The sequence below is a fragment of the Hippocampus zosterae genome, chromosome 4 (assembly GCF_025434085.1).
Source record: "Hippocampus zosterae strain Florida chromosome 4, ASM2543408v3, whole genome shotgun sequence".
In the NCBI taxonomy this organism is placed as follows: Eukaryota; Metazoa; Chordata; class Actinopteri; order Syngnathiformes; family Syngnathidae; genus Hippocampus; species Hippocampus zosterae.
Genome location: NC_067454.1, coordinates 24,606,819 through 24,633,980, shown reverse-complemented (window position 1 = coordinate 24,633,980; position 27,162 = coordinate 24,606,819). Strand labels below are relative to the sequence as shown.

Below are 27,162 nucleotides of genomic sequence, written 5' to 3'. Positions count from 1 at the left end.
CAGTGACTGTTTAAGGAGTTAATGGCTAGAGGGAAGAAGCTGTTTAAGTGTCTACTGGATTTGGTGCGCATGGATCTGTAGCGTCTACCTGAGGGGAGTGGCTGAAAAAGGTGGTGGGCAGGGTGCGGGGGATCCAGGAGGATTTTCCGTGCCCTTGTCTTGATTCTTGCAGTGTGCAAGTGCTCAAGAGTCAAGAGTGGCCTTCTTCCAAAAACAAGTCAAAACCCGGAATTTCCACATTGGTGGGCTCACAGTTTGGAAGTGTCGTCCGCTTAACCGTAAGGGTACCATACTACATATTTCACTTTCAAACAAACTGGGCCGGACTGGATGAAATTTCAAGTGGGACAGTTTTTACCACAAGGAGTAAATTTGGCGTGTCTGCTAACCCGTCCGCTAAATTGACACAGTTGCATTCTTCAACATGTCGTTCTGCAAGTTTTACTTAGTACGGCCTACAAAATACACCTGACCCTGACGTGATTTGAACACGTAACCTTTGATCTGGAGTCAGACGCGCTTCCGTTGCGCCACAGAGTCACACACTCAACAGCCGATATGTGTATGTTATATTGCAATTATTAGTCCAAATTTTTGGCTACCGTGAAAATACTGCTCAGGACTCTGGAGGTTTCTTCGTGGATGGAAAGAAAATACAAAACAATCAAATCCATGATTATGATTTGAATAAAAATTATATACAGTATATATTTTTTGTCCTCACCACCTCTGTTGTGGCCATAATTTCAATCCCTATCATTGAGGAGTGACAACTGTCATGCAGTTTTGTCTTTGGACGAAGGCCACGAGTGGCCTTCTTCCAAAAACAAGTCAAAATCGGAATTTCCACATTGGTGGCCTCACAGTTTGGAAGTGTCGTCCGCTGAGCCATAAGGGTACCATACTACATATTTCACTTTCAAACAAACTGGACCAGACTGGATGAAATTTCGAGTGGGCCAATTTTTACCACAAGGAGTAAATTTGGCGTGTCTGCTAACCCGTCCGCTAAATTGACACAGTTGCAGTCTTCAACATGTCGTTCTGCAAGTTTTACTTAGTACAGCATACAAAATACACCTGACCCTGACGTGATTTGAACACGCAACCTTCTAATCTGGAGTCAGACGCGCTACCGTTGCGCTACAGAGTCACACAATCGATGGCTGATATGTGTAAGTTATATCGCAATTATTAGTCCAGATTTTTGGCTACCGTGAAAATACTGCTCAGGACTCTGGAGGTTTCTTCGTGGATGGAAAGAAAATACAAAAGAATCAAATCCATGATTATGATTTGAATAAAAATTATATACAGTATATATTTTTTGTCCTCACCACCTCTGCTGTGGCCATAATTTCAATCTCTATCATTGAGGAGTGACAACTGTCATGCAGTTTTGTCTTTGGACGAGGGCCATCAGAATCAGAATCAGAATTAGAATCAGAATCATCTTTACTGGCCAAGTATGTCGAACACACAAGGAATTTGTCTCCGGTATAACACGCTGCACTAGTATCATCGTAAACAACAAAATCATTGAACCTTAAATGAACCATTTTAGAGTAACCAGTAGTTTTGTAGTACCATTTTGTGGTGCAAGAAGAGTGACTATGTCAGTGACTGTTTAAGGAGTTAATGGGTAGAGGGAAGAAGCTGTTTAAGTGTCTACTGGATTTGGTGCGCAGGGATCTGTAGTGTCTGCCTGAGGGGAGTGGCTGAAAAAGGTGGTGGGCAGGGTGCGGGGGATCCAGGAGGATTTTCTGTGCCCTTGTCTTGATTCTTGCAGTGTGCAAGTACTCAAGAGTCAAGAGTGGCCTTCTTCCAAAAACAAGTCAAAACCCGGAATTTCCACATTGGTGGCCTCACAGTTTGGAAGTGCCGTCCGCTTAACCGTAAGGGTACCATACTACTTATTTCCCTTTCAAACAAACTGGGCCAGACTGGATGAAATTTCGAGTGGGCCAGTTTTGACCGCAAGTCGTACATTTGGCGTGTCTGCTAAACCGTCCGCTAAATTGACACAGTTGCATTCTTCAACATGTCGTTCTGCAAGTTTTACTTAGTACGGCCTACAAAATACACTTGACCCTGACGTGATTTGAACACGCAACCTTCTGATCTGGAGTCAGACGCGCTACCATTGCGCTACAGAGTCACACAATCAATGGCTGATATGTGTAAGTTATATCGCAATTATTAGTCCAAATTTTTGGCTACCGTGAAAATACTGCTCAGGACTCTGGAGGTTTCTTCGTGGATGGAAAGAAAATACAAAACATTCAAATCCATGATTATGATTTGAATAAAAATTATATACAATATATATTTTTTGTACCCACTGCCTCTACTGTGGCCATATTTTCAATCCATATCATTGAGGAGTGACAACTGTCATGCAGTTTTGTCTTTGGATGAGGGCCATCAGAATCAGAATCAGAATCAGAATCAGAATCAGAATCAGAATCATCTTTACTGGCCAAGTATGTCGAACACACAAGGAATTTGTCTCCGGTATAACACGCTGCACTAGTATCATCGTAAACAACAAAATCATTGAACCTTAAATGAATCATTTTAGAGTAACCAGTAGTTTTGTAGTACCATATTGTGGTGCAAGAAGAGTGACTATGTCAGTGACTGTTTAAGGAGTTAATGGCTAGAGGGAAGAAGCTGTTTAAGTGTCTACTGGATTTGGTGCGCATGGATCTGTAGCGTCTGCCTGAGGGGAGTGGCTGAAAAAGGTGGTGGACAGGGTGCGGGGGATCCAGGAGGATTTTCCGTGCCCTTGTCTTGATTCTTCCATCCATCCATCCATCCATCCATCCATCCATCCATCCATCCATCCATCCATCCATCCATCCATCATCTACCGCTTATCCGGGGCCGGGTCGCGGGGGCAACAGCTTTAGCAGGGAAGCCCAGACTTCCCTCTCCCTAGCTACTTCTTCCAGCTCTCCCCGGGGGATCCCGAGTCGTTCCCAGGCAAGCTGGGTGACATAGTCTCTCCAGCGTGTCCTAGGTCTTCCTCGGGGTCTCCTCCCGGTGGGACATGACCGGAACACCTCACCGGGGAGGCGCTCAGGAGGCATCCGAATCAGATGCCCAAGCCACCTCATCTGGCTCCTCTCGATGTGGAGGAGAAGCGGCTCGACTATGAGCCCCTCCCGGATGACTGAGCTTCTCACCTTATCTCTAAGGGAGAGCCCGGACACCCTGCGGAGAAAACTCATTTCAGCCGCTTGTATCCGGGATCTCGTTCTTTCGGTCACGACCCATAGCTCGTGACCATAGGTGAGGGTTGGGATGTAGATCGACCGGTAAATTGAGAGCTTCGCCCTTTGTCTCAGCTCCTTCTTCACCACGACCAATACAACGTCCGCATCACAGCAGACGCTGCACCGATCCGCCTGTCGATCTCCCGCTCCCTCCTACCCCCACTCGTGAACAAGACCCCAAGATACTTGAACTCCTCCACTTGGGGTAAGATCTCCTCCCCGACCCGGAGGGGGCACTCCACCCTTTTCCGACTGAGGACCATGGTTTCAGATTTGGAGGTGCTGATTTTCATCCCAACCGCTTCACACTCGGCTGCGAAACGCTCCAGTGAGAGTTGGAGAGCCCCGTTTGAAGGAGCCAACAGCACCACATCATCTGCAAAAAGCAGGGATGTAATACTGAGGCCCCCAAAACGGACCCCATCAACGCTTCGGCTGCGCCTAGAAATTCTGTCCATAAAGGTTATGAACAGAATCGGCGACAAAGGGCAGCCTTGGCGGAGTCCTACCCCCACTGGAAACGATTCCGACTTACTGCCGGCAATGCGAACCAAACTCTGACATCGGTGGTATAGTGACCGAACAGCCCGTATCAGGGGGTTCGGTACCCCATACCCACGAAGCACCCCCCACAGAACTCCCCGAGGGACACGGTCAAACGCCTTCTCCAAGTCCACAAAACACATGTAGACTGGTTGGGCGAATTCCCACATACCCTCGAGGACCCTGCCAAGGGTGTAGAGCTGGTCCACTGTTCCACGGCCGGGACGAAAACCACACTGCTCCTCCTCAATCTGAGGCTCGACTTCCTGACGGACCCTCCTCTCCAGCACCCCTGAATAGACCTTACCCGGGAGGCTGAGGAGTGTGATCCCTCTGTAGTTGGAACACACCCTCCGGTCCCCCTTTTTAAAAAGAGGGACTACCACCCCGGTCTGCCAATCCAGAGGCACTCTCCCTGTTGACCACGCGATGTTGCAGAGGCGTGTCAACCAGGACAGCCCCACAACATCCAGAGCCTTGAGGAACTCCGGGCGGATCTCATCCACCCCTGGGGCCTTGCCACCGAGGAGCTTTTTAACCACATCGGTGACTCCCACATACCCTCGAGGACCCTGCTAAGGGTGTAGAGCTGGTCCACTGTTCCACGGCCAGGACGAAAACCACACTGCTCCTCCTCAATCTGAGGCTCGACTTCCTGACGGACCCTCCTCTCCAGCACCCCTGAATAGACCTTACCAGGGAGGCTGAGGAGTGTGATCCCTCTGTAGTTGGAACACACCCTCCGGTCCCCCTTTTTAAAAAGAGGGACTACCACCCCGGTCTGCCAATCCAGAGGCACTCTCCCTGTTGACCACGCGATGTTGCAGAGGCGTGTCAACCAGGACAGCCCCACAACATCCAGAGCCTTGAGGAACTCCGGGCGGATCTCATCCACCCCTGGGGCCTTGCCACCGAGGAGCTTTTTAACCACATCGGTGACTTCAACCACAGAGATAGTAGAGCCCACCTCAGAGTCCCCAGGCTCTGCTTCCTCCAAGGAAGGCGTGTTGGTGGAGTTGAGGAGGTCTTCGAAGTACTCTGCCCACCGGTTCACAACGTCCCGAGTCGAAGTCAGCAGCGCCTCCTCCCCACTGTACACAGTGTTAGTGGTGCACTGCTTCCCCCTCCTGAGACGTCGGATGGTGGACCAGAATTTCCTCGAAGCCGTCCGGAAGTCGGCTTCCATGGCCTCACCGAACTCTTCCCACGCTCGGGTTTTTGCCTCGGCGACCACCGAAGTCGCGGTCCGCTTGGCCAGTCGATACCCGTCAGCTGCCTCTGGGGTCCCACAGGCCATAAAGGCTCGATAGGACTCCTTCTTCAGCTTGACGGCATCCCTTACTGCTGGTGTCCACCAGCGAGTACGGGGATTGCCACCACGACAGGCACCAACCACCTTACGGCCCCAACTCAGATTGGCCGCCTCAACAATAGAGGCACGGAACATGGTCCACTCGGACACAATGTCCCCCGTCTTCCCCGGAACATGGGAAAAGCTCTGTCGGAGGTGGGAGTTGAAACTCCTTCTGACAGGGGATTCCGCCAGACGCTCCCAACAAACCCTCACTATACGTTTGGGTCTGCCAGGACGGGCCGGCATCTTCCCCCACCATCGGAGCCTACTCACCACCAGGTGGTGATCAGTTGACAGCTCCGCCCCTCTCTTCACCCGAGTGTCCAGAACATGCGGCCGCAAATCCGATGATACAACTACAAAGTCGATCATCGAACTGCGGCCTAGGGTGTCCTGGTGCCAAGTGCACATATGGACACCCTTATGTTTGAACAAGGTGTTCGTTATGGACAATCCGTGACGAGCACAGAAGTCCAATAACAAAACACCACTCGGGTTTTGATCGGGGGGGGCCGTTCCTCCCAATCACGCCCCTCCAGGTATCACTGTCATTGCCCACGTGAGCATTGAAGTCCCCCAGCAGGAGTACTCTCCAGCACACCCTCCAAGGACTCCAAAAAGGGTGGGTATGCTGAGCTGCTGTTTGGTGCATATGCACAAACAACAGTCAGGACCCGTCCACCCACCCGAAGGCGGAGGGAGGCAACCCTCTCGTCTACCGATGTGAACCCCAATGTACAGGCACTGAGCCGGGGGGAAATGAGTATGCCCACACCTGCTCTGCGCCTCTCACCGTGAGCAACTCCAGAGTGGAAGAGAGTCCAACCCCTCTCGAGAGAACTGGTACTAGAACCCAGGCTGTGTGCAGAGGCAAGTCCGACTATATCCAGTCGGAAATTCTCTGCCTCACACACCAGCTCGGGCTCCTTCCCTGCCAGAGAGGTGACATTCCATGTCCCAAGAGCTAGCTTCTGCAGCCGCGGATCGGACCGCCAGGGTCCCCGCCTTTGGCTGCCGCCCAGCTCGCATTGCACCCGACCCCTTTGGCCCCTCTCATGGGTGGTGAGCCCATGGGAAGGGGGACCCACGTTGCCTCTTCGGGCTGTGCCCGGCCGGGCCCCATGGGTGTAAGCCCGGCCACCAGGCGCCTGCCAACGAGCCCCACCTCCAGGCCTGGCTCCAGAGGGGGGCCCCGGTGACCCGCGTCCGGGCAAGGGAAACCTAGATCCATTTATTTTTAGTCTTGATTCTTGCAGTGTGCAAGTCCTCAAGAGTCAAGAGTGGCCTTCTTCCAAAAACAAGTCAAAACCCGGAATTTACACATTGGTGGCCTCACAAATTGAAAGTATAGTAGACGTAACTGTCAGGCTACCATACAACTTACTTCCCGTTCAAACAAACTGGGCCAGATTGTATGAAATTTCGAGTGGGCCAGTTTTGACCGCAAGTCGCACATTTGGCGTGTCTGCTAAACCGTCCGCTAAATTGAGACAGTTGCATTCTTCAACATGTCGTTCTGCAAGTTTTACTTAGTACGGCCTACAAAATACACTTGACCCTGACGTGATTTGAACACGCAACCTTCTGATCTGGAGTCAGACGCGCTACCGTTGCGCTACAGAGTCACACAATCAATGGCTGATATGTGTAAGTTATATCGCAATTATTAGTCCAAATTTTTGGCTACCGTGAAAATACTGCTCAGGACTCTGGAGGTTTCTTCGTGGATGGAAAGAAAATACAAAACATTCAAATCCATGATTATGATTTGAATAAAAATTATATACAATATATATTTTTTGTACCCACTGCCTCTACTGTGGCCATATTTTCAATCCCTATCATTGAGGAGTGACAACTGTCATGCAGTTTTGTCTTTGGACGAGGGCCATCAGAATCAGAATCAGAATCAGAATCAGAATCAGAATCAGAATCATCTTTACTGGCCAAGTATGTCGAACACACAAGGAATTTGTCTCCGGTATAGCACGCTGCACTAGTATCATCGTAAACAACAAAATCATTGAACCTTAAATGAACCATTTTAGAGTAACCAGTAGTTTTGTAGTACCATTTTGTGGTGCAAGAAGAGTGACTATGTCAGTGACTGTTTAAGGAGTTAATGGCTAGAGGGAAGAAGCTGTTTAAGTGTCTACTGGATTTGGTGCGCATGGATCTGTAGCGTCTGCCTGAGGGGAGTGGCTGAAAAAGGTGGTGGGCAGGGTGCGGGGGATCCAGGAGGATTTTCTGTGCCCTTGTCTTGATTCTTGCAGTGTGCAAGTACTCAAGAGTCAAGAGTGGCCTTCTTCCAAAAACAAGTCAAAACCAGGAATTTCCACATTGGTGGCCTCACAGTTTGGAAGTGCCGTCCGCTTAACCGTAAGGGTACCATACTACTTATTTCCCTTTCAAACAAACTGGGCCAGACTGGATGAAATTTCGAGTGGGCCAGTTTTGACCGCAAGTCGTACATTTGGCGTGTCTGCTAAACCGTCCGCTAAATTGACACAGTTGCATTCTTCAACATGTCGTTCTGCAAGTTTTACTTAGTACGGCCTACAAAATACACTTGACCCTGACGTGATTTGAACACGCAACCTTCTGATCTGGAGTCAGACGCGCTACCGTTGCGCTACAGAGTCACACAATCAATGGCTGATATGTGTAAGTTATATCGCAATTATTAGTCCAAATTTTTGGCTACCGTGAAAATACTGCTCAGGACTCTGGAGGTTTCTTCGTGGATGGAAAGAAAATACAAAACAATCAAATCCATGATTATGATTTGAATAAAAATTATATACAATATATATTTTTTGTACTCACTGCCTCTACTGTGGCCATATTTTCAATCCCTATCATTGAGGAGTGACAACTGTCATGCAGTTTTGTCTTTGGACGAGGGCCATCAGAATCAGAATCAGAATCAGAATCAGAATCAGAATCAGAATCAGAATCATCTTTACTGGCCAAGTATGTCGAACACACAAGGAATTTGTCTCCGGTATAATACGCTGCACTAGTATCATCGTAAACAACAAAATCATTGAATCTTAAATGAACCATTTTAGAGTAACCAGTAGTTTTGTAGTACCATTTTGTGGTGCAAGAAGAGTGACTATGTCAGTGACTGTTTAAGGAGTTAATGGCTAGAGGGAAGAAGCTGTTTAAGTGTCTACTGGATTTGGTGCGCATGGATCTGTAGCGTCTGCCTGAGGGGAGTGGCTGAAAAAGGTGGTGGGCAGGGTGCGGGGGATCCAGGAGGATTTTCTGTGCCCTTGTCTTGATTCTTGCAGTGTGCAAGTACTCAAGAGTCAAGAGTGGCCTTCTTCCAAAAACAAGTCAAAACCCGGAATTTCCACATTGGTGGCCTCACAGTTTGGAAGTGCCGTCCGCTTAACCGTAAGGGTACCATACTACTTATTTCCCTTTCAAACAAACTGGGCCAGACTGGATGAAATTTCGAGTGGGCCAGTTTTGACCGCAAGTCGTACATTTGGCGTGTCTGCTAAACCGTCCGCTAAATTGACACAGTTGCATTCTTCAACATGTCGTTCTGCAAGTTTTACTTAGTACGGCCTACAAAATACACTTGACCCTGACGTGATTTGAACACGCAACCTTCTGATCTGGAGTCAGACGCGCTACCGTTGCGCTACAGAGTCACACAATCAATGGCTGATATGTGTAAGTTATATCGCAATTATTAGTCCAAATTTTTGGCTACCGTGAAAATACTGCTCAGGACTCTGGAGGTTTCTTCGTGGATGGAAAGAAAATACAAAACAATCAAATCCATGATTCTGATTTGAATAAAAATTATATACAGTATATATTTTTTGTCCTCACCACCTCTGCTGTGGCCATAATTTCAATCCTTATCTTTGAGGAGTGACAAATGTCATGCAGTTTTGTCTTTGGACGAAGGCCACGAGTGGCCTTCTTCCAAAAACAAGTCAAAACCCGGAATTTCCACATTGGTGGCCTCACAGATTGGAAGTGTCGTCCGCTTAACCATAAGGGTGCCATACTACTTATTTCACTTTCAAACAAACTGGGCCAGATTGTATGAAACTTCGAGTGGGCCAGTTTTGACCGTTGTCTGTATGTCGGAAGTGTCTGCTTTTGGGATGCGCTAAATTGACAGAGTTGCATTGTTAATTCCTCCTCTTTCATCTATAAGTGCTTCAAACAACAAAGTGTATGTAGAAAAAGGGGTTAAAATTGCACGACGGTCTGTGACTTACTGTATGTGTTGAGTTGTATTGTTTTGTCATTTTATATTAACTGTTCTTTTGATGGTGGAGCGGGTACCCGCAGCGTTTCCTCTCTCTCGTGAGGAAAGAACCTTCATCCGTCCGGTATGTTGCACATGTAGCAATAAAGTTGACTTGACATTAAATATGAAATTCCGCAAGTTTTGACTGACAAAATTTGTCTGACCCAGACGTGATTTGAACACGCAACCTTCTGATCTGGAGTCAGACGCGCTACCATTGCGCCACAGAGTCACACCAGCAGTGTAGAATCCGTCAAATATTATATAATACCATTCCAAACGCATAATACTGGAGCTTACCTAATGGGTAGAAAGAAATCCAAATAAATCAAATCGGTTATTTTTATTTGAATCAAACCCATTTATTTTTCTTGGGCGTCACCGCTTCTACGAGGGCTATAATTTCACTCCCTATCAATTCGCCGCGCACGACAGTCAACATTCGCCAAGCTGACCCGGAAGTAGATCAACGCGCATGAAAAGATTGCGAGATCTCGCAATCTTTCTATGCGAGATCTCGCAAAGTTTTTTTCCTTCCATGTCCCCTTAGGGCAGGGGTGTCCAAACTTTTTGCCAAGGGGGCCAGATTTTATGTGGTAAAATGTCGGGGGGCCGACCTTGGCTGACATTCTTTACATTGAACAACAATATTGTTCAACAAATTTTAGTAAGCCAGTCTGTTTCACATTTCCATTTTTATTTTAATTTCAACAATCTTAAGAATTTCTTTTGGTTCATTTGAAACAGGAATTTGAAATATGACATATCAGTCAATATAAACACGGAGTGATGTCTTGTTAACTCGTGAGTGATGCCCTCTAGTGTTTAAATGCTATTACTCATTTAGTGAATGCTATTACTCATTTAGCCACTAGAGGGAAGCAGTACTCTATGAAACATCACTCACCAGTCGACGAGACCTCAGTCAATGCAACACGTGTTCCATTGCGCCCAACCTGCGGGCCAGACGGCACTGATTTTATGACAGGGGGCCGAGGGCCGGATGAAATTCGACCGCGGGCCAAATCCGGCCCGCGGGCCGGACTTTGGACATGCCTGCTTTAGGGGCTCCGTAGTTTTGCAATGCTCTGTAGACGTCTATTGGATAGCACGGTCTTGCCCAAGGAAGTGAGCCAGCACCCCAAAATACGACATTGATGTCTTCTGAATTGTCGCGATGCAATCCTGTAGTTGCAAATCTCCGTCCGAACCTCTTATCCTGACTAAGGTCCCTGGCGCGCTGTAACCGATCCCAGGTGTCTTTCGGCAGCAGGTCCATACTGAAATGGTTACCATCCAATCACAGGGCAGAGTGACAAGTATTTGCCCTTGAAATAAGGCTCTCCAAGCAAAATTTAAAAACGTTGAAGTATGTTTTACACATTAAAGGATGTTTTACTACCATCTTCTGGACAAAGGTATAGGTGGAACTTGGAGTTCATAAAGTGACTTACACGACTAGAATAACCCCAAAACACAATACAATACATTCATTCATTCATCTTCCTAACCGCTTGATCCTCACTAGGGTCACGGGGGGTGCTGGAGCCTATCCCAGCTGTCTCCGGGCAGTAGGCGGGGGACACCCTGAATGGGTTGCCAGCCAATCGCAGGGCACACAGAGACGAACAACCAATACATGCTGATTTATATAGCGCTTTCACAACAGCGGCAGCTGTAACAAATGTACACTATAATAATGCTTTGCTTGCTCAAGAGCCACCTAACAAAAATAGTTCCCAATTAGTGTAATACTCCTTTAAGCGCTATCATGCAAGGAAAAAGAGGAGAGAAATATTTGTTTTAAATCGCTGTAGCTGGAGATTTTTATAACATCCTCCCTCTTACACGTTTTCTTTGAACATTTACAATACATGCTGATTTATATAGCGCTTTTACTGGTACATACCATACATATTTTCCAACCATTTTCTAAAACCCTTTTCCTCATTCGTCAGATCGTAGGCAAGCTAGAGTCTATCGCAGAGGAGTTTGAGCAGAGTACTCCCTGGACCGGTCACTAGCCATGGGGGACACACAGGGACCATTCACACACACCCCTGTAGAACCCAACAACGCCACAGTATGGATCGAGGCGATGTTTAAACCCACAAACTCTTCTACACAACCGCAGTGTTCATATACCTTTTTTGGGTAACCAAATCATTTTAAGGGTGGGCCCGATGGCCGACTGGTTAGCGCCTTGGCCTCATAGTGTAGCGGTATGGGTTTTATTCAGGTACTCCTCCGATTTTCCTCCCACATTCCCAAAACATCCATGGCAGGCTAATGGAACACTTTAAATTGCCCCTTGGTGTGAGTGTGAGCGCAGATGGTTGTTTGTTTATGTGTGCCCTGCAATTGGCTAGCAAACAGTTCAGGGTGTACCCTGCCTACTACCCGAAGACAACTGGGATAGGCTCCAGCACCCCCCTTGTGATGATAAAGTGGATCAGAAAATGGATAGATGGAAAATCAGTTACTCACAAATTATGATGCCAGATGGCTAGGAGTGAACCATTGAACTGCCCTCCCAGACAATTACATTATACATAAGATTCTTGACTTTGTACACTTACTGAATTAATATTTGATCCCACATTTTTGACACAAGGATCTTTTTGTTATGCAATTCCTAAACTATAAGAACAAGAGGTTTTGTTTTAAAACATTTTTTATTCCATACAGAGCTCTTTTAGTCAAAAAGACCGAATCCCATGTCATCATCGGATTCTTCAGACTCTTCCTTCTTCTCCTCCTTCTTCTTTTCTTCAGCTGGAAAAGTAAATCAAAGAAACAGTTGAGTCTCGTTATATTGTGATTATGCAGGCCATCAAAAACACGAAGAACTGTCCAGATAGCTAACATGCCAAGTAGAAAGCAAAAGTCCAGAGCGCCAAAAGATGTGGAAATATTTTGACGCTCACCTGCAGCAGGTGCGGAAGCTCCTCCTGAACCAGCAGCTGCAGAGGTGGCCACTGCTACAGCACCGCCTGCTGGCATGCTGGCGAGTTTGCACATACCTTGAAGAGACAAGACAAGAATTAAAACTGAGGGTGTCGATCATTTTAGCAGAGGGTGGTCAGTATCACGAGGCTGGGGGGGTCGGAGGGTAAATAAATAAATTGCCATTAGTTTAAGGTGACCATTCAACTTTGACTCCCTTTTGGTGTATGTGTCAATTGTACTATATAACTTCAATCGAGAGCGACGGTTGGGCTGCAGCGATCAAATATTGGATCGTTTCAGGCTTCCACAGAGCCTGCTGATGAGCTGATTGTTGAATCAGGTGTCTTGAAGTAGAGAAAGATCTAAAAAAGGCAGCATATGGCTTCTGAGGAACCGGCGTTCCATACCCCTGGTGTACAGTGCATGTAAAATTAGCAGGTACCCGAGGCAGAAAAAAGGCCCCATTACTCCAGCACCCGTTTCAGCCCCAAGTCACAGGTGTCAAAGTAAAGGCCCAGGGGCCAGATCTGGCCCGCCATATCATTTTATGTGGCCCGCAAAAGCAATTCAAGCAGGTCAACTTCCATGATGCTTGCTAAAGTCTGAACCAAAATTTCAAATTGTCATATAGAAAGTAACAATTACAATGTTCGAACAATCCATTATTCTTTACCCCTGATGTCAAAACTAGTTATCCATCTATTTGTTGTTCGCTGTGTAAATAATATGTGGAGGTGGTGAAACATTTATATGGTTTCACAAAATTCAGTCAGAACGGCTCTCCAAGGGAAACTGTAACTACAATGTGGTCCACGACAAAAGTGAGTTTGACACCCCTGCCCTAAGTAATAGACAGAAATGAAGCATGCATATTTTGGCTTTTAATTGGAGAACTCCGCAAACAAGTGCTAAGGACAGCTTTCAAAAGTGTGTTTTAATATGTTTTAACACATTTAAATGTGCTTTGTTAAGTTGTTCAAATCCTTAACAAGAGGTAAAACAAATTTTTAAAATGCATCTCACAATATTACATTTTCACTTCATGTGGGTGGGTCATGAATTCGCAATAACGAATTCACTGTACAATGGCTACCTTTAGCTAGTGAACTACATCACAATATTGCAATGTTTTCCCAGTTATCGCTGTATATCGTGCAATTTTTGACTTGCCACAGTGACATGAAACAGTGACACTCACCAGCAGCAATCACATCATTCACTTTCTTGCCTTTGAGCTCAGCGAGGACCTGTTGAAGGTAAATGGCATTTGTGAAAGTCACTCAAGTAAAAAAAGAGAGAAAAAGATGTTGATATGTGCAGAACAGGTACCTTTTCCAAACGGGTGTCATCAGCCTCAATGCCAACACTTTCCAGGATCTTCTTGATGTGTTTAGCATCTGGATTCTCATTGCCGCCAAGGGCAGATAGCAGGTAAGCAGCTACGTAACGCATTCTGTAACAAGTAATTTGAACAAATATTGGGATCATTGTAAAAGCAACTAGGATTGTAAGCATTCTTATTTTAACTTATGGTTATTATCACAGGAATGAGCTTTAACATAGTAGCAGTGGTTGTTTTGCCGTAACCAGCAACTCTCTTTTATTAGCAAGGTTTTATTTTAAAATGCATTTTTTATACCAGATGGAGCCCGTGTTTTGTGTTACTGGCTCTGATTATTTTTGCTGTGAATGGTGCTGATTGGTCAATTGCTGCAGGGAGAAATTGTGGGCCTGCCATAAATCGGCTATTTCAACAAGAGTACAGGTGTATAGCATTTTGTGTAGGCTGCTACATGATGGTTCTACTGGCTTCCAGATTCACTGGCTCCCGATTCCTGCTGTGGGGATTAGGGCAATGTCCAGTAACTTTGCGTTTCCTAATCATAACGTTACCTTGTTTTTGTAAATAAAATATATAATAATAACAATAATAATAATGGGTTACATTCTTGAACTTTTCTTAATTGTAACTCCAACCTAATTTTTTAAGATTATTTTTACCTGTTTTTATTGCGAACCCCTTCATTCTCTTTAGCCTAACTTTTTACTTTTGTGGGCCTTAATCATTCTACCACATATTTCAGTTTTACCAGCTATATCGAAATTGTTGAAGCGCTTAATTGTCCAATTCTTCAATTAATACATGAAACGAACCTGCTTACTTACAATTAACTGTCTGCAAGACATCGTAAAAATCAAATGTTACCGCGCGGGATTCGAATCCCTGACGCGAAGCAGTAAAAGAGCATCTTCAGGGAGACGCCTATAACCACACCACTACTAGCCGACACCGGGTGAAAGACGCAAAACGTGTATTTGTAGTTTTTACGGAAATCCCAGTAAAACGCGAGGTCACGAATTGCCGGTCGCGCCAATATAACCACTGAGAATATTGTAGTTCTTGGCTGCCAAGCACTTTCTGCGAGGTTGTTTGAAGTGAAGATTGTCGCTGCCAATCCTTTTTTTCTTCATCAAATCAGCAAAGCCAAGGCAATATTTATTTATTCGTAGTCGATATTTTTTGCACATAAAACTTGTTGAAATGAGTCAGTCAAAGTGGCTGTTCATAAGTCGTAGTCGGATACCATGTGGCGGTTCTCTTCGGTCCCGCTAATAGAGACCGCTAACAAGTTTTAAACCTTAATCTCAACAAGACACGTTCTAATCAGCCAGATATTTGTGAACGTATATTTAATGTGCCACGTGGTTCATTTGACCACCTACTAATGGAATAAAAACGTATTTAAAAGGCCACTCACTTGAGCAAGAAAGTCGAACGCGTGCTCACTTATGGTTAGCACAGAAGGAAAGGAAATTACGCCACACACCCAAAACGGACGTGCATTCATTTCTTCTTCGTTTTGTGTTTAGCTTCTGTTCAAGCGACATCTGCTGTCGTATCCTACCATGTGCACGATACATCCTTCCGTAAGGGTGTTTTGTGTTGTTATTGTGGTTGTTCTTGGATCAAACAATAAAGCCTACGTGGCAGATCTAACAATTTTCCCTGAGAGGGTGAACGGATGCCAGGAGCTTGAGTTTGGAGTGCGTAGGTTCGAAACCGTCCCCACAAAAGCACACAAACGCAAGCACGTCAGAGGTTTCATTATCTGCGTTCACTGGCAAGTTTCAAGCGCGTCACGTCAACGTGACTATAACATTAGTTTAATGTCGCGAACAAACTCAGTGTCTGTAGGCAAAGCCATCATTCTCATCAATTACAATCAGGGACTAGATTTTTCCGCCTTTTTTTCCAGTCAAAATGGACCAATTTTATATTGTTCCAAATCTATAAAATGAAGAGAAAATAAAGTTTTCTACCTCATGAAACTGTATATTGTTGTATATACTGTAAATACACATCCACTTTATATAATACATTCATAACCCAAATAGAGTCAACAGTGTGGGACTTCACTATCACTGTATGAGATAAGAAATCAACAGCTTTTTAAAAATCACATTTAGACAACACTTTATGAATACAAGTAATGAACAAATCTTAAATATGGCAGGGAATGTGTTTCCTTTTTTAGTTTTGATTTTGAGCAGCAAATTTGAAGTTACATGTTGGTGCTCACCAGGAATGCATAAGCAAAATTGCACAAATTGAAAAACTTGAAAAAATAGTGAACAATCTTAGGATTTTTTAATGTTAAAGTTTCGAATACTGTAAAAATTGAATACACTTCATCTTCAGGATGTTTAGAGCCACTTTTGTAAGTGGCCCCGCCCCCGTCCCGGCCAGGCCCTTTCCGCTTTTTTCATCACTAGCCACTCTCATCCCTGTACAATTCATTTTAAGTCTTTGACAGGCTACATGTAGTCACTCTTCTACACCCTCTACATTCAATCACATATATTTACAAATACCTTTTAACCACACCACGGATGTTAGTATGGTTGGTGGTCAGCAAAACGTTTAACAAAAAGTTCCAGCTCGACGGTGCCGTTCTCAATGCTGAGCAAAGTTTAACAGGATAACCGTTCACTTAGCAAGTTGACCCCACAAACCACCGTCTGAGATGGTAAAGGTAAATTGCACTTCATTTAGGATGCAACCACGTCTTTCATCGAAGGTGTGTGCGTGTTTGAATTCTAATCTGGTGATGAAAACCTTTTTTCACAAAGAACATTCGTAATAAAAATCGGAATTTCGTATTGATAGATTCTTTGCCAACAGTAGGGGTGACAAGGCATTTGGTTGCAGTGGCAGCCGCCCCCCCCCCTCCCGCGTGAAAACCCCTATGCCCAAACACAAGGCAAAAACATCGTTTTGCTCAGTTTTTCTGGTAGAAATACCCCGTCACTAAGTATGTGGCTAGAATAATGCTTCTTTCTCATCTCTTTTCTCATCTCTTTTTCTTTTAATCACTCTGCTATGCAAAACTGCATGTTTTTGATTTTATCTTTAGACAACACTTTGTCATGAGAGTTTAAAAAGTGTCAGTCACCTGGGATTGTAAGCAAATGGAATGAAAAAACCCCCACAGAAAAACTGTCAATTAAGCACAGAGACATTGTGTGTTGGAAGATGAGAACAAAACATGACATTCAAGATTACATCGGTTTTATTTATTTCACTTTCATTTTATTTCTACATTTCACATGAACACAACATAGTAAATAAGAAAAAAACCCCACAAATATAACACAATCTACAGGTAAACACCCTTTACAAGCACAACTAAAATGTTTCAAAACATTATCAAAAGCTTCACATGCTGCAAGTTTACTCTTAGAATTCGAGAGGGCACAAAGACCAGTTGAGATCTGAGAAGGGAACACTGACGTAGGCCAGTTTGTCTGCAGAGTACCGACATCCAATTTGCTGCCTGAACAATGCTGTGCTACACACACAGCACGGGCAGACTCACTTTGCCCCTAGATTTTATTTCTTTAGCAAAAACACTTACAAAAATTGAGAAAAATATCAAAAGAAAGCTATTATAAAAATACTCTATTGACCACCCCAAAAGGGAGATTGGGTAAAACGGGTAGAGTTGAGTTGTTTCACAACATTTTGCGACAACATCAGATGACAGTGACATTCAGTGTGTTAAAATGCGTGAGCAGGATATCCAACATGCTGCTGCGGGATAAAACTGTACAAGCGAAACTACTTTTTAATATTGCACCAACTACATTATGTACACAAATGGTGTGTCACCGAAAACAAACAAGGAGGCTACTGGGAAAGAAAGAAAGAGAGAAAGAAAAAAAAAAGGTAGCGGCGTAGCCCCTGAAATTCTCTAAATGTTTTGTTACTCAAATATATTTCACTGTGCCGGTTGAATGAATGCTTCATATTCAACTTTGCACAGCCTTAGACACATTCTCGATGGACATTCTCCATGAAAACAAACTCTTTTGCAGCAATTGAGGACAAGTGTCTCCCATTTAAGAAAAAAAAATACTTTGCATAGATTGATGTGTACATTTCAATTTTGTGTTCACTCGTGAGCCAGACTTTCAATCTTATTTTGACAGCTTTCCAAATAAGCGTCATGTTTATTTGCTTGACATTGGGGAAATCTGAATAACATGTAACATCATTCAAATAGTTCCAATCATTTTCCTTCACTCGACAAGCAAGGCAGTACTTTGAAATCATTAGCTTGTTTGGTATTCCCTATGTAAATAAGAAAAACAACTGTTGGTTGAACGGGTACATACACTCAGTCATCAAAGTAGCGCTGAGACCCCTTTTTGAAAACAATCACTAGTTAGCAACATTACATGTCATGAAGGTATTATCGGAGAATTCTATAAAAGGACAGTTGTTGCATTTTTACACAGTGTATTGCAGAGATGGATTATTCATTGGATGGCAAAATTCTCAAGGTCAAAATCAGAAATAATTCTTTGTGGGACTTGGTGTTGTGAAGCAAAGCTGTTTACAATTAGAGTAGGTTGAGCTACAAAATAAGTGAACATACATATACTGTTATTCCGCAGACACTGCAGTGGCTGTATACGGTGGGTTATCATGAGCGTGTTTGTCGTGCAGTCAATGGTCATTGTGTTTTCGCTGGAAAAAACGGGAACCACGTAGTTCAGATCAATAAGGAGACATTCAACGCAACTTTACATTGAGTTTGTTGTAGAACGGCACACCAAAGCTCAAGACGGCGAAACAACGCTATAAAACCTTTTCTAAGTCTTTACTCATAGATGACTGCTTCTTTCAATTTGCACATTTGCATTTCTTTTTAAACAGCTTTCTTGTATCGGAAGAACTATGCTGAACAATCAGTGGAAACAAACGAGGAAAAAATAGAGAACTCCTTTTCACTTGATAATATCTTAAGAGTTGCAAACTTTCCTCGCTAAAGGAGTTTTGTATAACGTAGGATTCAACCGGCAGTTCCAAAAGTAATGCACAAGATGTGAGTGAGCTATGCTGACAAATGTGAGCTGAAGTAAAAACTTTTCAAAATGAACTTGTCATCCACAAAACATCAAAACGTTCAATCATGAGGCCATGACGCGTTTCCGTCGCTTTTGCACACTCGCAGAACTTATTCAGGAAACCAAGTCAGACGTTTTCAATGGATGCGATTTTATCCATGCAGGTTTTCTATCACATGACCGTTGCAATACAAAATATAAGCCTGAATCTGTTGCCTTGGTTACGGAGATGGCTGACGAATGTCGATGCCTTGGCTGTGATGTTCAGCATAGTAACCATGAGCAATTTGAATATTTAATTGGTGCAGAAACTGAGTACAAAATGTATACTTTTGTGTGGATCAATTACAACTATGTGTGAGTAGGCTAGAATGTTTTTGAGTTGGAATACAAGAAAGACCAGAACAGATGGCCTGAAGGCTGGAGGAGGAGAGCCATAAGAACTGGCGTCGACATGAAACAACCCTACTGGGGATAGTTATTCTGCTGCCGACGCTTCGCCGACCTCATTTTCTCAAAACGTGACTCCATCTCTTCGAGGACTTTGGGGGTGTACCTCACTACCAGCTTCACTGTGCCCTGAGCTGCTTTAAGTAGTTCCACAGCTTTCTCATGGTGTTCACCTTCCACGCTCTAGGGGGGAGAAAAAAAAAAAAAAAAAAAAAGAACCACTCAAATGTTGGGCTGCACACTGTACAATGGACACCAATTTGGGGTCTCACATTTGAGAATCAGAATCAGGTTTCTGCAGGACAGCTTTACAAGCTATTCCATCACAAATTCATTGCCGTGAAAAGGTATTTGCCCCCTTCCTGATTCCCCCACCCCCCTTTTTTTTGCACATCTACCATCCATCCATTTTCTGATCCGCTTCATCCTCACAAGGGTCGCAGAGCGTGCTGGAGCCTGTCCCAGCCGTCTTCGGGCAGTAGGTGGCGGGACACCCTGTACCGGTTGCCAGCCAATAGCAGGGCACACACAGACGAGCAACCATCCACATTCAGACCTTGGGACAATTTAGAGTGTTCAATCAGCCTGCCAATGCATGTTTTTGGAATGTGGGAGGAAACCAGAGTACCCGGAGAAAACCCACGCAGGCCGGGGGGAGAAGATGCAAACTGCACACAGGGAGGCCGGAGCCAAACCCACGACTATCTGTACTGTGAGGTCAACGCGCTAACCACTGGATTACAGGGCCGCCAGATTTCAAATCATCCAACCAATTTTAATATCACTTAGAGACAACCCAAGGAAATACAACATCGGTTGTTTCGGTGTGATGATTTGAAACCTTTGTCTGGTTAAATATGAAAAAAAAAAAAAATGGAATGAATCAGGAAATGGGCAAATACTTTTTCACGGCACTGTATATAGGAAAAGCCAAATGTTGGCAAGGACACATCACCTATACGATTTATTGAGGTGTTGAAAAACATTTTGTAGCACAGAGCAAGAGAAAAGGAGCGATGAAAGATTGTACAATGTGCTTAATGAATGTATTTTTGTTTGGAAAAGTCACAGACGCTTTTGTGATTCACCTGCTTGACTTTTGCGCAGGGTGCGTGGGTTCAGTTCCCACTCGGTATGGTTATAATATGAATGTTGAATGGTTGTCTGTCTCTATATGTGCCCTGTGACTTACCGGTGACCACACATCAACTGAGATGGGTTCAAGGAACTCAGTTGTGGTTTGGTTCACTTCACCTAAAGTGTGAATGCTGCATAGGCGAAAACGCAGGCCAACATTGAAATGATAAGAGGAAAGCACTGGAAAATGCAATGATGGGGTGGATTACGGTCTCCTTTGGGCATATTTTTATGTTTGTGTAAGTAAGTGCCAAGAAAAAAAAAATATATATACTAGAGCTGTCAGTTTAGCGCGTTTTTATTGGCATTAATTTAAATGAATATTAACGGGATTAAATTTTTTCTCGCGATATTAACGCGGCACACGTCACAAGCGGATGGTACGTTGCTCTATAAATACACCAGAACAAAACAACAAGCGCGCTGCAGAAGTCCACACCCACGTCTGTTTTGCCAGCCACGGCAGCACGAGACACCGAAAACGGATACTTAAAGAGTTTATGAATGGAAAGTTTACTTTTAAAAAGTTGCCCGATTGCTTCACTGACAAGACCAAAGTTATCTGTTCTTCTGTATGTCTGTATCATACAGGTATACGATGTATGCCACTGACACGATTGTTACTTGTTTGGAACTATTTTGTGTGGAAGGTTACAGTATTCTGCGTCCATATAAATAGAGCGGGTGGAGCTTCTCTGTGTTTGTCTGACAGTGGTAGCGACCTAGCGAAAATAAAACGTCTCCAGTGTTGTCATTCGAAATGAGGTCTACACAAAAACTGTAGAGAGACTTCCGCACAAGAAGGACCAACACAATCAACATAGCCTGACTGTGTTAGGGGGAGTGACCCCCCCCCCCCCTCCCCTTTCAGAATGGTTTGCCCCAGCAGCACGGGGGAAGTGCGTGCGCTTTTTTTGTACGGCGGGCAGTTTTGAATACAGCGGCACATAATGAACACTGGTGTCCGGTGTCTCGTTATTCTTCAACAAACATACAAAAACAGACTGCTGTGTTCAAAGCAAACTTGAGAAAAACGAAGTATGCAACCATGGTTTAAATGCACTATAGGCCGAGTACTAGTTTACCTTAGATGTGCACTTTATAATGTTATATTGCTCTGTTTTGATTTTATAAAAAAAGCTGTTAAAGCAGCTGTTGTGTGACGAAATATTGTTTTCACTGTTGTTGATGGACAGTAATATTGTGTGATAGATTATGTGTGAATAACTGCTCCAAGTGAAAAATGTTCATGTAAAATTGAAAATCGAAATTGTTATTTCAGTAAATATTTGCATTTGGCACATAGAAAACTGATTCATGATTCCATGTTGATGAGAGCATTAAAATGGGGGAAAATAGGGCAAAAAATGTAAAAGGAAATTCAGAAACGATAAAAAATATGTGAGTAATCACGATTAATTTTTTTGTCCATTTGAGTTAATTATGACAGTTGCATTTTTAATTAGATTAAATATTTTAATCGTTTCACAGCTCTAATATATACTAAAGGATTTTGGTCACTCCATGCCAAATCACCCACCACTTCCCCTCCCAAAAAAGAGAACATATAAACCGAGATGATTTTCATTTTAATAAAACTTGGTCTACTTGTTGATGGTGATGACAAAATCAAAAATCCTCAAATTTTAAGTCAATTAGAGCAGGGGCTGCACCCTTCCGAATTTTGACATTTTTGGCAATAAAACGGCATGGCCACCTTCAATTGAACCCTTATATCTCTGGTTCAATATTTACAAAAGAGGAGTTGTTGGAATGGGAATTTAACAAGGATTCCAAATATGCAATCATTTAGAAGATTGGTACATATGTGAGCAACTTGAACCTTTGACATATAAAGTGACATTGTATTTCACATGACCGAAACATTTTCATGCATGGTAATCTCTCACATTTTCTACAGAACATATGCCAGTTGCAGAGATTTTTTTTCAGGTTTAGCAGCAAGAATGAGTCAAAAGATCTATTCCCTCAGATATTCCTTGAAAGTTGAATATTCATTGGAGGTCTGCAGGGCCAGATACTTTGACAATTTATTGTTAAAACTTTAAAAAAAAAAAAACCCTTCTCTGAAACTTTTGTTTTAGAGAAACCTGAGAGATTACATTCATGAAAAATTTTGTTGAGGTCATGTAATCCACAAGGTCAATCTCAAATTCAAAGTACAGGTTAAAAGGTCAAGTGCCCAAAAAAATATGGACCGATCGAAACGATTGCATATATGAATTCCATTTCCAACAATACCCGTCTTGTGAAAAGTGACCCAGCACTTCTTGCGTTAAAAGGTTCAAAAGGAAGGAGTCCATGCTCCCTTTTTGGCCAAAATGTCAAAATTTGGTCGGCCACAGCTACCAAACCCCTGCTCCCGTTGACCTAAAATTTGAGATTTTGTGTTATGCCATCATTATCAACAAGTACATCATTAAAATCAAAATCTGCTTGGTTAAGCATGGGTGCGATTTGGCTTGAAACGAGCCGTTCCTCGTTAACATAGATAGACAAGGCTACCTTTTGGAGTTCCAAAAATGTTTTACATTTAAGGACACATCACAGGCTAACTGCAGTAACGGCTAAAGAGTTGTTACATTAGAACAAATGTGACACATTGAATGAAAAAGCTGAGGAAAAAAGCGGAGACCTTTTGCCTGTTAAAGAAGAGGACTTACCACCCCGTTGACAGAGAGAAGTTGATCACCTCTCTTCAGGCCACCATGTCGGTCGGCGATGCCTCCTGGGATGATCCGCGAGATGTAAATTGGAGAGTTCTGCTCCTTCCCACCCATTATGTTGAACCCCAAGCCTTCTTCCGTTTTGGGAAGTTCCACCACACGTGGATGCGAGTGCCCCTCACTTGCTGCAAACGCCGCCACGGTCGCCTATACGATGAGAGTTTCTCTGTTAATACTTGAAATATCTTGTAACACTGTGACTGAATGATTGAACCTTTGCTGTAGCATTTGCTCTGACTTCAGGACTGCTGTTGATGTCCACTGTCTCGTACACATGCTCATAAACCTGTAGAAACAAATTAGCCAAAAGATCAAAACCTGCAGTGTCTATTTCAGCACGCATAGTGGAACCTCCTGTGAAATACGATACAAAGTTGGCGTTCCAACAATTTTTTTGTTGAAATCCTCATCATGCATGTCATACTTCGTACAAGACAAATCTTGTGAAAGGCACCTTCAATTAGTCGTTTCACTTTGACAAGTACTACTTAAATCATCGCCTGTATAATTAATAGAGGTTTCATGATGGAAACAGTTTGTGTGTGGAAACAAACATTTTTTAATTTGTTCCCATGGAAAATGTGTTCACTTAAACTAGTGTCACAAAAGAGATTATGTTCTTACTCAAGCAGTTAGACGATAATCAATACGACGAGGTGAACTGTCAGCGAGTGAACTGAAACCAAAGCAAATGAATGATTCAAAACAATCACATTGCAAGTAGGGATGCCCCAATCCCACTTTTTGAGTACCCAAGTTTTAGGCTATGGTTTTAATATCTGCCACTATCGCGTCCCGATCTGACAGCTTGGCCATACAGTAAAAATGAATGAATGGGGAGTGTGCATCCAAATGAATGTTTTCACATCGTTCTTCTCTCCCTTGTTGCTCCAAATAAAATGTATTTTCCACTGCAGGGTACAGGCGGATGTGTCTGCGTGTTATTAGGCCTCTCACCAGAACAGACTTATCACCGTTATCAGGTCTATCACCATAACAAATCTTTCCGGGCGATGTATTTTTCACAAAAACTATTGCAATAAATGATTGCATCAATAAGTCACTGGTTTAGTAATGATGTTAGAGCAAAAATAATTGAACTACATCCTTTTCAAGAGTTTTTTAAATACGATTGTGACTAAATTGAGAGTGGACAAGTTAATTATTTAAGTACATTATTTATAAATTTTTATACTTTGGTATACAGGTTATCTGTAAGATTTTTGTCATGAAAAATAGGTAAGTAGCCTTAACAAAGGTTGTTTTCCATCCTATCTTACTAATACTGTACTTGAATAAAAGCCCAAATAGATAAAATACACATTGACTAAGGTGTTTGTATTCATGTTTAGCTATTTCAAGCGAACTAAGCTCCCTCAAAATACACTAGCATTGGAGAGATCCAGACTCAGTAATTTTAGCACTCAAAATGGATATTTGATGACGGTCACCAAATCTCTTTAAGCTCCTGGCAAAAGTTCACAGAACCCATAGTGCATAAACAAGCAATGGGATTGTGCAAAAAGAGCACCGCAGAAGGCTGCTGTTAGCCAAAAGCATTGGTGCAGGGGTGTCAAAGTTGTTTTTGTCATGGGCCACATTGTAGTTACGGTTTCCCTTGGAGGACCGTTATGAATTTTGGGAATAACTACCGTAGTTTTACAATCAGAAGTCAAGAATAATGACTGTTATTGTGGATTACATATCACAATTTGAACTTTGGTTTAGACTTTAGCATGCATCGTGGAACTTGACATGATTATTTGCTTTTGCGGGCCACATAAAATGGTGTGGCAGGCCAGATCTGGCCCCCGGGCCTTGATTTTGAAACTGTGCATTAGAGCTACTTGGCTATTCGCGTTACTGACTCCTTCATCTCATTAATAAATTGAAGCAAATCTAGCATACACAGTCGAATCCAACTGTTTAGACGGGTTTCAAAAGCTGTTCCACCCCTAATGTGAACACATCCGTGTGAACGCCGACACTTGTTCGGCGGCTGACAGGAGAGGTAGAGAAGCAATGCGACTGAATGTTGATGATGTGTGTAAACAAACATGCATGTAAATTATTATGTATCGAGTCAAAAAAACCTATTGTTACAGTCCTAATCACTGTGATCCGCCCCAAATTCAGGACAGCCCTAACTACAGGTATCTTACTTCTCTGACAGCATTGCAAAATTCACTCTGTAAGACCCTTTGCAGGGCCTGCAGTTTCTGAGGAGGAACCTCCCCTGTCCTCTGAAGCTTGTCAAGCAGTTCAATGGCTCGGTTAATGTCTGTCAACAAACAAAACACCACAATCCAGTATCAAAATAAAGGCGCTGTTTGAAAAATACTGACACAAGGATCTCAAACATTTAGTGAAAATGAGTAAACTCTTAAAGTACAGAGGTTATTTGTTTTGCTTTTGAGAGTGCCCCCCCCCCACACACACAGTTTTTCCTGAGTATTTTTTTCCTGAGGAAAAAAAACCTCCTCCCAAGTGACTGCAATAGACCGACATAAGATGATATTTTCACCCGAGTTCTCAATAAAGGGAGGAATATTACATAAGGAAATAAGACCCAAAATTATATTTTTGTATGCTTTCTAATCTCATGATAAGAAATAAATAAATAATTCCAATAATAAACAGCTATATAAACTAAATAAACCACTCAGGGGGAAAAAGTGTTTTGTTTTGGCCTCCCAAGCTCACTCAATATGATCTGGGATTATAAATAACACGTTGATAATCATTTGACAAAACTGAATAATAACCTTTTTACTGAATTTGATCAAACGTCTCAAAAATGTATGTACTGTTGTACTTTTTTGCGAATGCACCGCAGGAGAGAATGCTAACGGCGGCTAATGTCTGCTTTTCATGGCCAGCAAAGCAGAGGAGGTGCGCTTTTCATGGCCAGCAAAGCAGAGGAGGTGCACTTCTTACAATCCATCCGAACCATCTTCTTTATTTTTAATACCGCAGCAAAATCGGGAATGTAAACGTCATGTCATTGCAACCAAACAGTAGTTTCCTGACTTGCTTGTTAGCAACGAATCATACAATCTAACATGGCAGATGGCGTTCATCTTAGAATTGAAGCAGCATTTTGGGCTTCCAAATCGAATGCAAACGAATTGCTAACATAGCCCTCGAAATGCTACAGAATCTCGGCATGCATTTAGCAATAGCAATTGCACTTGGCTAACGCTACTTTTAGGTAAGACGTTCCCATCGACACGAACATTTCAACGCCACACTACCTAGCCAATTAACTTTACCTCTCTCCAGACGTACAGGTTCCCCAAGCGACGCCATTTTCCTGCTGAGACGCAGTTTTGTGTCACGCGGATATTACGTCGAATGGCAGCTAAGGGAAACTCAAATTAGTAATCCTCGTTGACGTTACGTGCTCTCAACAAGGGTGATAAATCAGATTAGCTCAATTAGCAGGCTAGGCTAGCGGCCAGTGTCATGGTGCGTTCAGGTAGCGCTGGAAAATTTTGAATTCATGTATCAAAAAGGACACCGTTGTTTAAGTGACAGTAATTATGGTGATATTACATTACATTAAATGACGTGATGTGCCCGATCTGCCACTCGGGCCTTGAATTTGGGACTTGTGACCTATTGGACGGTGATGTGCATTTAAGGTTGCATTCAGTTGCAGTCATACATTGGATGTCCTTGGGATACGCATATTGCACGGGCCATGATCGAGATTACAAGGTTTGTTCTTGACAAACCACGCAGTGTCAAGCCTGCTACTCCCACCACTGTTCAAAACAAAACAAAATTTACGAGAGCAGGCAGTCAGTGCGGGTCTCTGCAGGGCTGCACTGGAACTCATCGCCAACAAAAACTTTATTCGGCGGATGCTCCGGAAAGTGAATCATTTTTCCCTTGTACAAACTTTAGGCTGTAAAGAATACTAATCTTTCATTTGCCTTTGAGCAACTTTAAGTCTCCAAAGAATTGAATCGATTTTTTTGTTGATGCTGAATTATTGTGAATTCTCACCAT

General features: G+C 43.3%; 2 protein-coding genes, 1 long non-coding RNA gene and 7 other non-coding genes across 11 annotated transcripts; 1 reads left to right on the top strand and 9 right to left on the bottom strand.

The window, feature by feature from the left end:
• Window positions 1–469: 469 nt before the first annotated feature.
• On the bottom strand, window positions 470–540 carry trnaw-cca (transfer RNA tryptophan (anticodon CCA)). Its single transcript has one exon. It is a non-coding gene; the product is annotated as a tRNA-Trp (tRNA).
• A 541-nt stretch (window positions 541–1,081) lies between these two features.
• On the bottom strand, window positions 1,082–1,153 carry trnaw-cca (transfer RNA tryptophan (anticodon CCA)). Its single transcript has one exon. It is a non-coding gene; the product is annotated as a tRNA-Trp (tRNA).
• A 933-nt stretch (window positions 1,154–2,086) lies between these two features.
• On the bottom strand, window positions 2,087–2,158 carry trnaw-cca (transfer RNA tryptophan (anticodon CCA)). The gene has a single exon. It is a non-coding gene; the product is annotated as a tRNA-Trp (tRNA).
• A 4,570-nt stretch (window positions 2,159–6,728) lies between these two features.
• Window positions 6,729–6,800, bottom strand: trnaw-cca (transfer RNA tryptophan (anticodon CCA)). Its single transcript has one exon. It is a non-coding gene; the product is annotated as a tRNA-Trp (tRNA).
• Window positions 6,801–7,745: 945 nt separating this feature from the next.
• trnaw-cca (transfer RNA tryptophan (anticodon CCA)) lies at window positions 7,746–7,817 on the bottom strand. Its single transcript has one exon. It is a non-coding gene; the product is annotated as a tRNA-Trp (tRNA).
• A 951-nt stretch (window positions 7,818–8,768) lies between these two features.
• trnaw-cca (transfer RNA tryptophan (anticodon CCA)) lies at window positions 8,769–8,840 on the bottom strand. Its single transcript has one exon. It is a non-coding gene; the product is annotated as a tRNA-Trp (tRNA).
• Window positions 8,841–9,614: 774 nt separating this feature from the next.
• Window positions 9,615–9,686, bottom strand: trnaw-cca (transfer RNA tryptophan (anticodon CCA)). Its single transcript has one exon. It is a non-coding gene; the product is annotated as a tRNA-Trp (tRNA).
• Window positions 9,687–12,110: 2,424 nt separating this feature from the next.
• LOC127599418 (60S acidic ribosomal protein P2-like) lies at window positions 12,111–15,263 on the bottom strand. 2 transcript variants are annotated; one of them, XM_052063389.1, is made up of 5 exons: window positions 15,163–15,263; window positions 13,733–13,856; window positions 13,602–13,650; window positions 12,382–12,477; window positions 12,111–12,229 (listed from the first exon to the last, which is right to left on the bottom strand). In XM_052063389.1, the coding sequence occupies exons 2-5, from the start codon at window positions 13,853–13,855 to the stop codon at window positions 12,150–12,152; spliced, it is 348 nt and encodes a 115-aa protein (XP_051919349.1). In that variant the 5' UTR covers window position 13,856; window positions 15,163–15,263; the 3' UTR covers window positions 12,111–12,149. The 2 variants fall into 2 exon arrangements, with proteins under 2 accessions (XP_051919349.1, XP_051919348.1); XM_052063388.1 differs by lacking the exon at window positions 15,163–15,263 and having other exon boundaries at window positions 13,733–13,906.
• A 1,693-nt stretch (window positions 15,264–16,956) lies between these two features.
• lin7c (lin-7 homolog C (C. elegans)) lies at window positions 16,957–26,634 on the bottom strand. Its single transcript, XM_052063371.1, has 5 exons — window positions 26,421–26,634; window positions 25,311–25,429; window positions 23,363–23,434; window positions 23,086–23,295; window positions 16,957–19,447 (listed from the first exon to the last, which is right to left on the bottom strand). Exons 1-5 carry the CDS (start codon window positions 26,455–26,457, stop codon window positions 19,280–19,282), a joined length of 606 nt encoding a protein of 201 aa, XP_051919331.1. The 5' UTR covers window positions 26,458–26,634; the 3' UTR covers window positions 16,957–19,279.
• Window positions 25,910–26,525, top strand: LOC127599442 (uncharacterized). The gene is made up of 2 exons (XR_007962111.1): window positions 25,910–26,040; window positions 26,073–26,525. It is a non-coding gene; the product is annotated as an uncharacterized LOC127599442 (long non-coding RNA).
• Window positions 26,635–27,162: the final 528 nt, after the last annotated feature.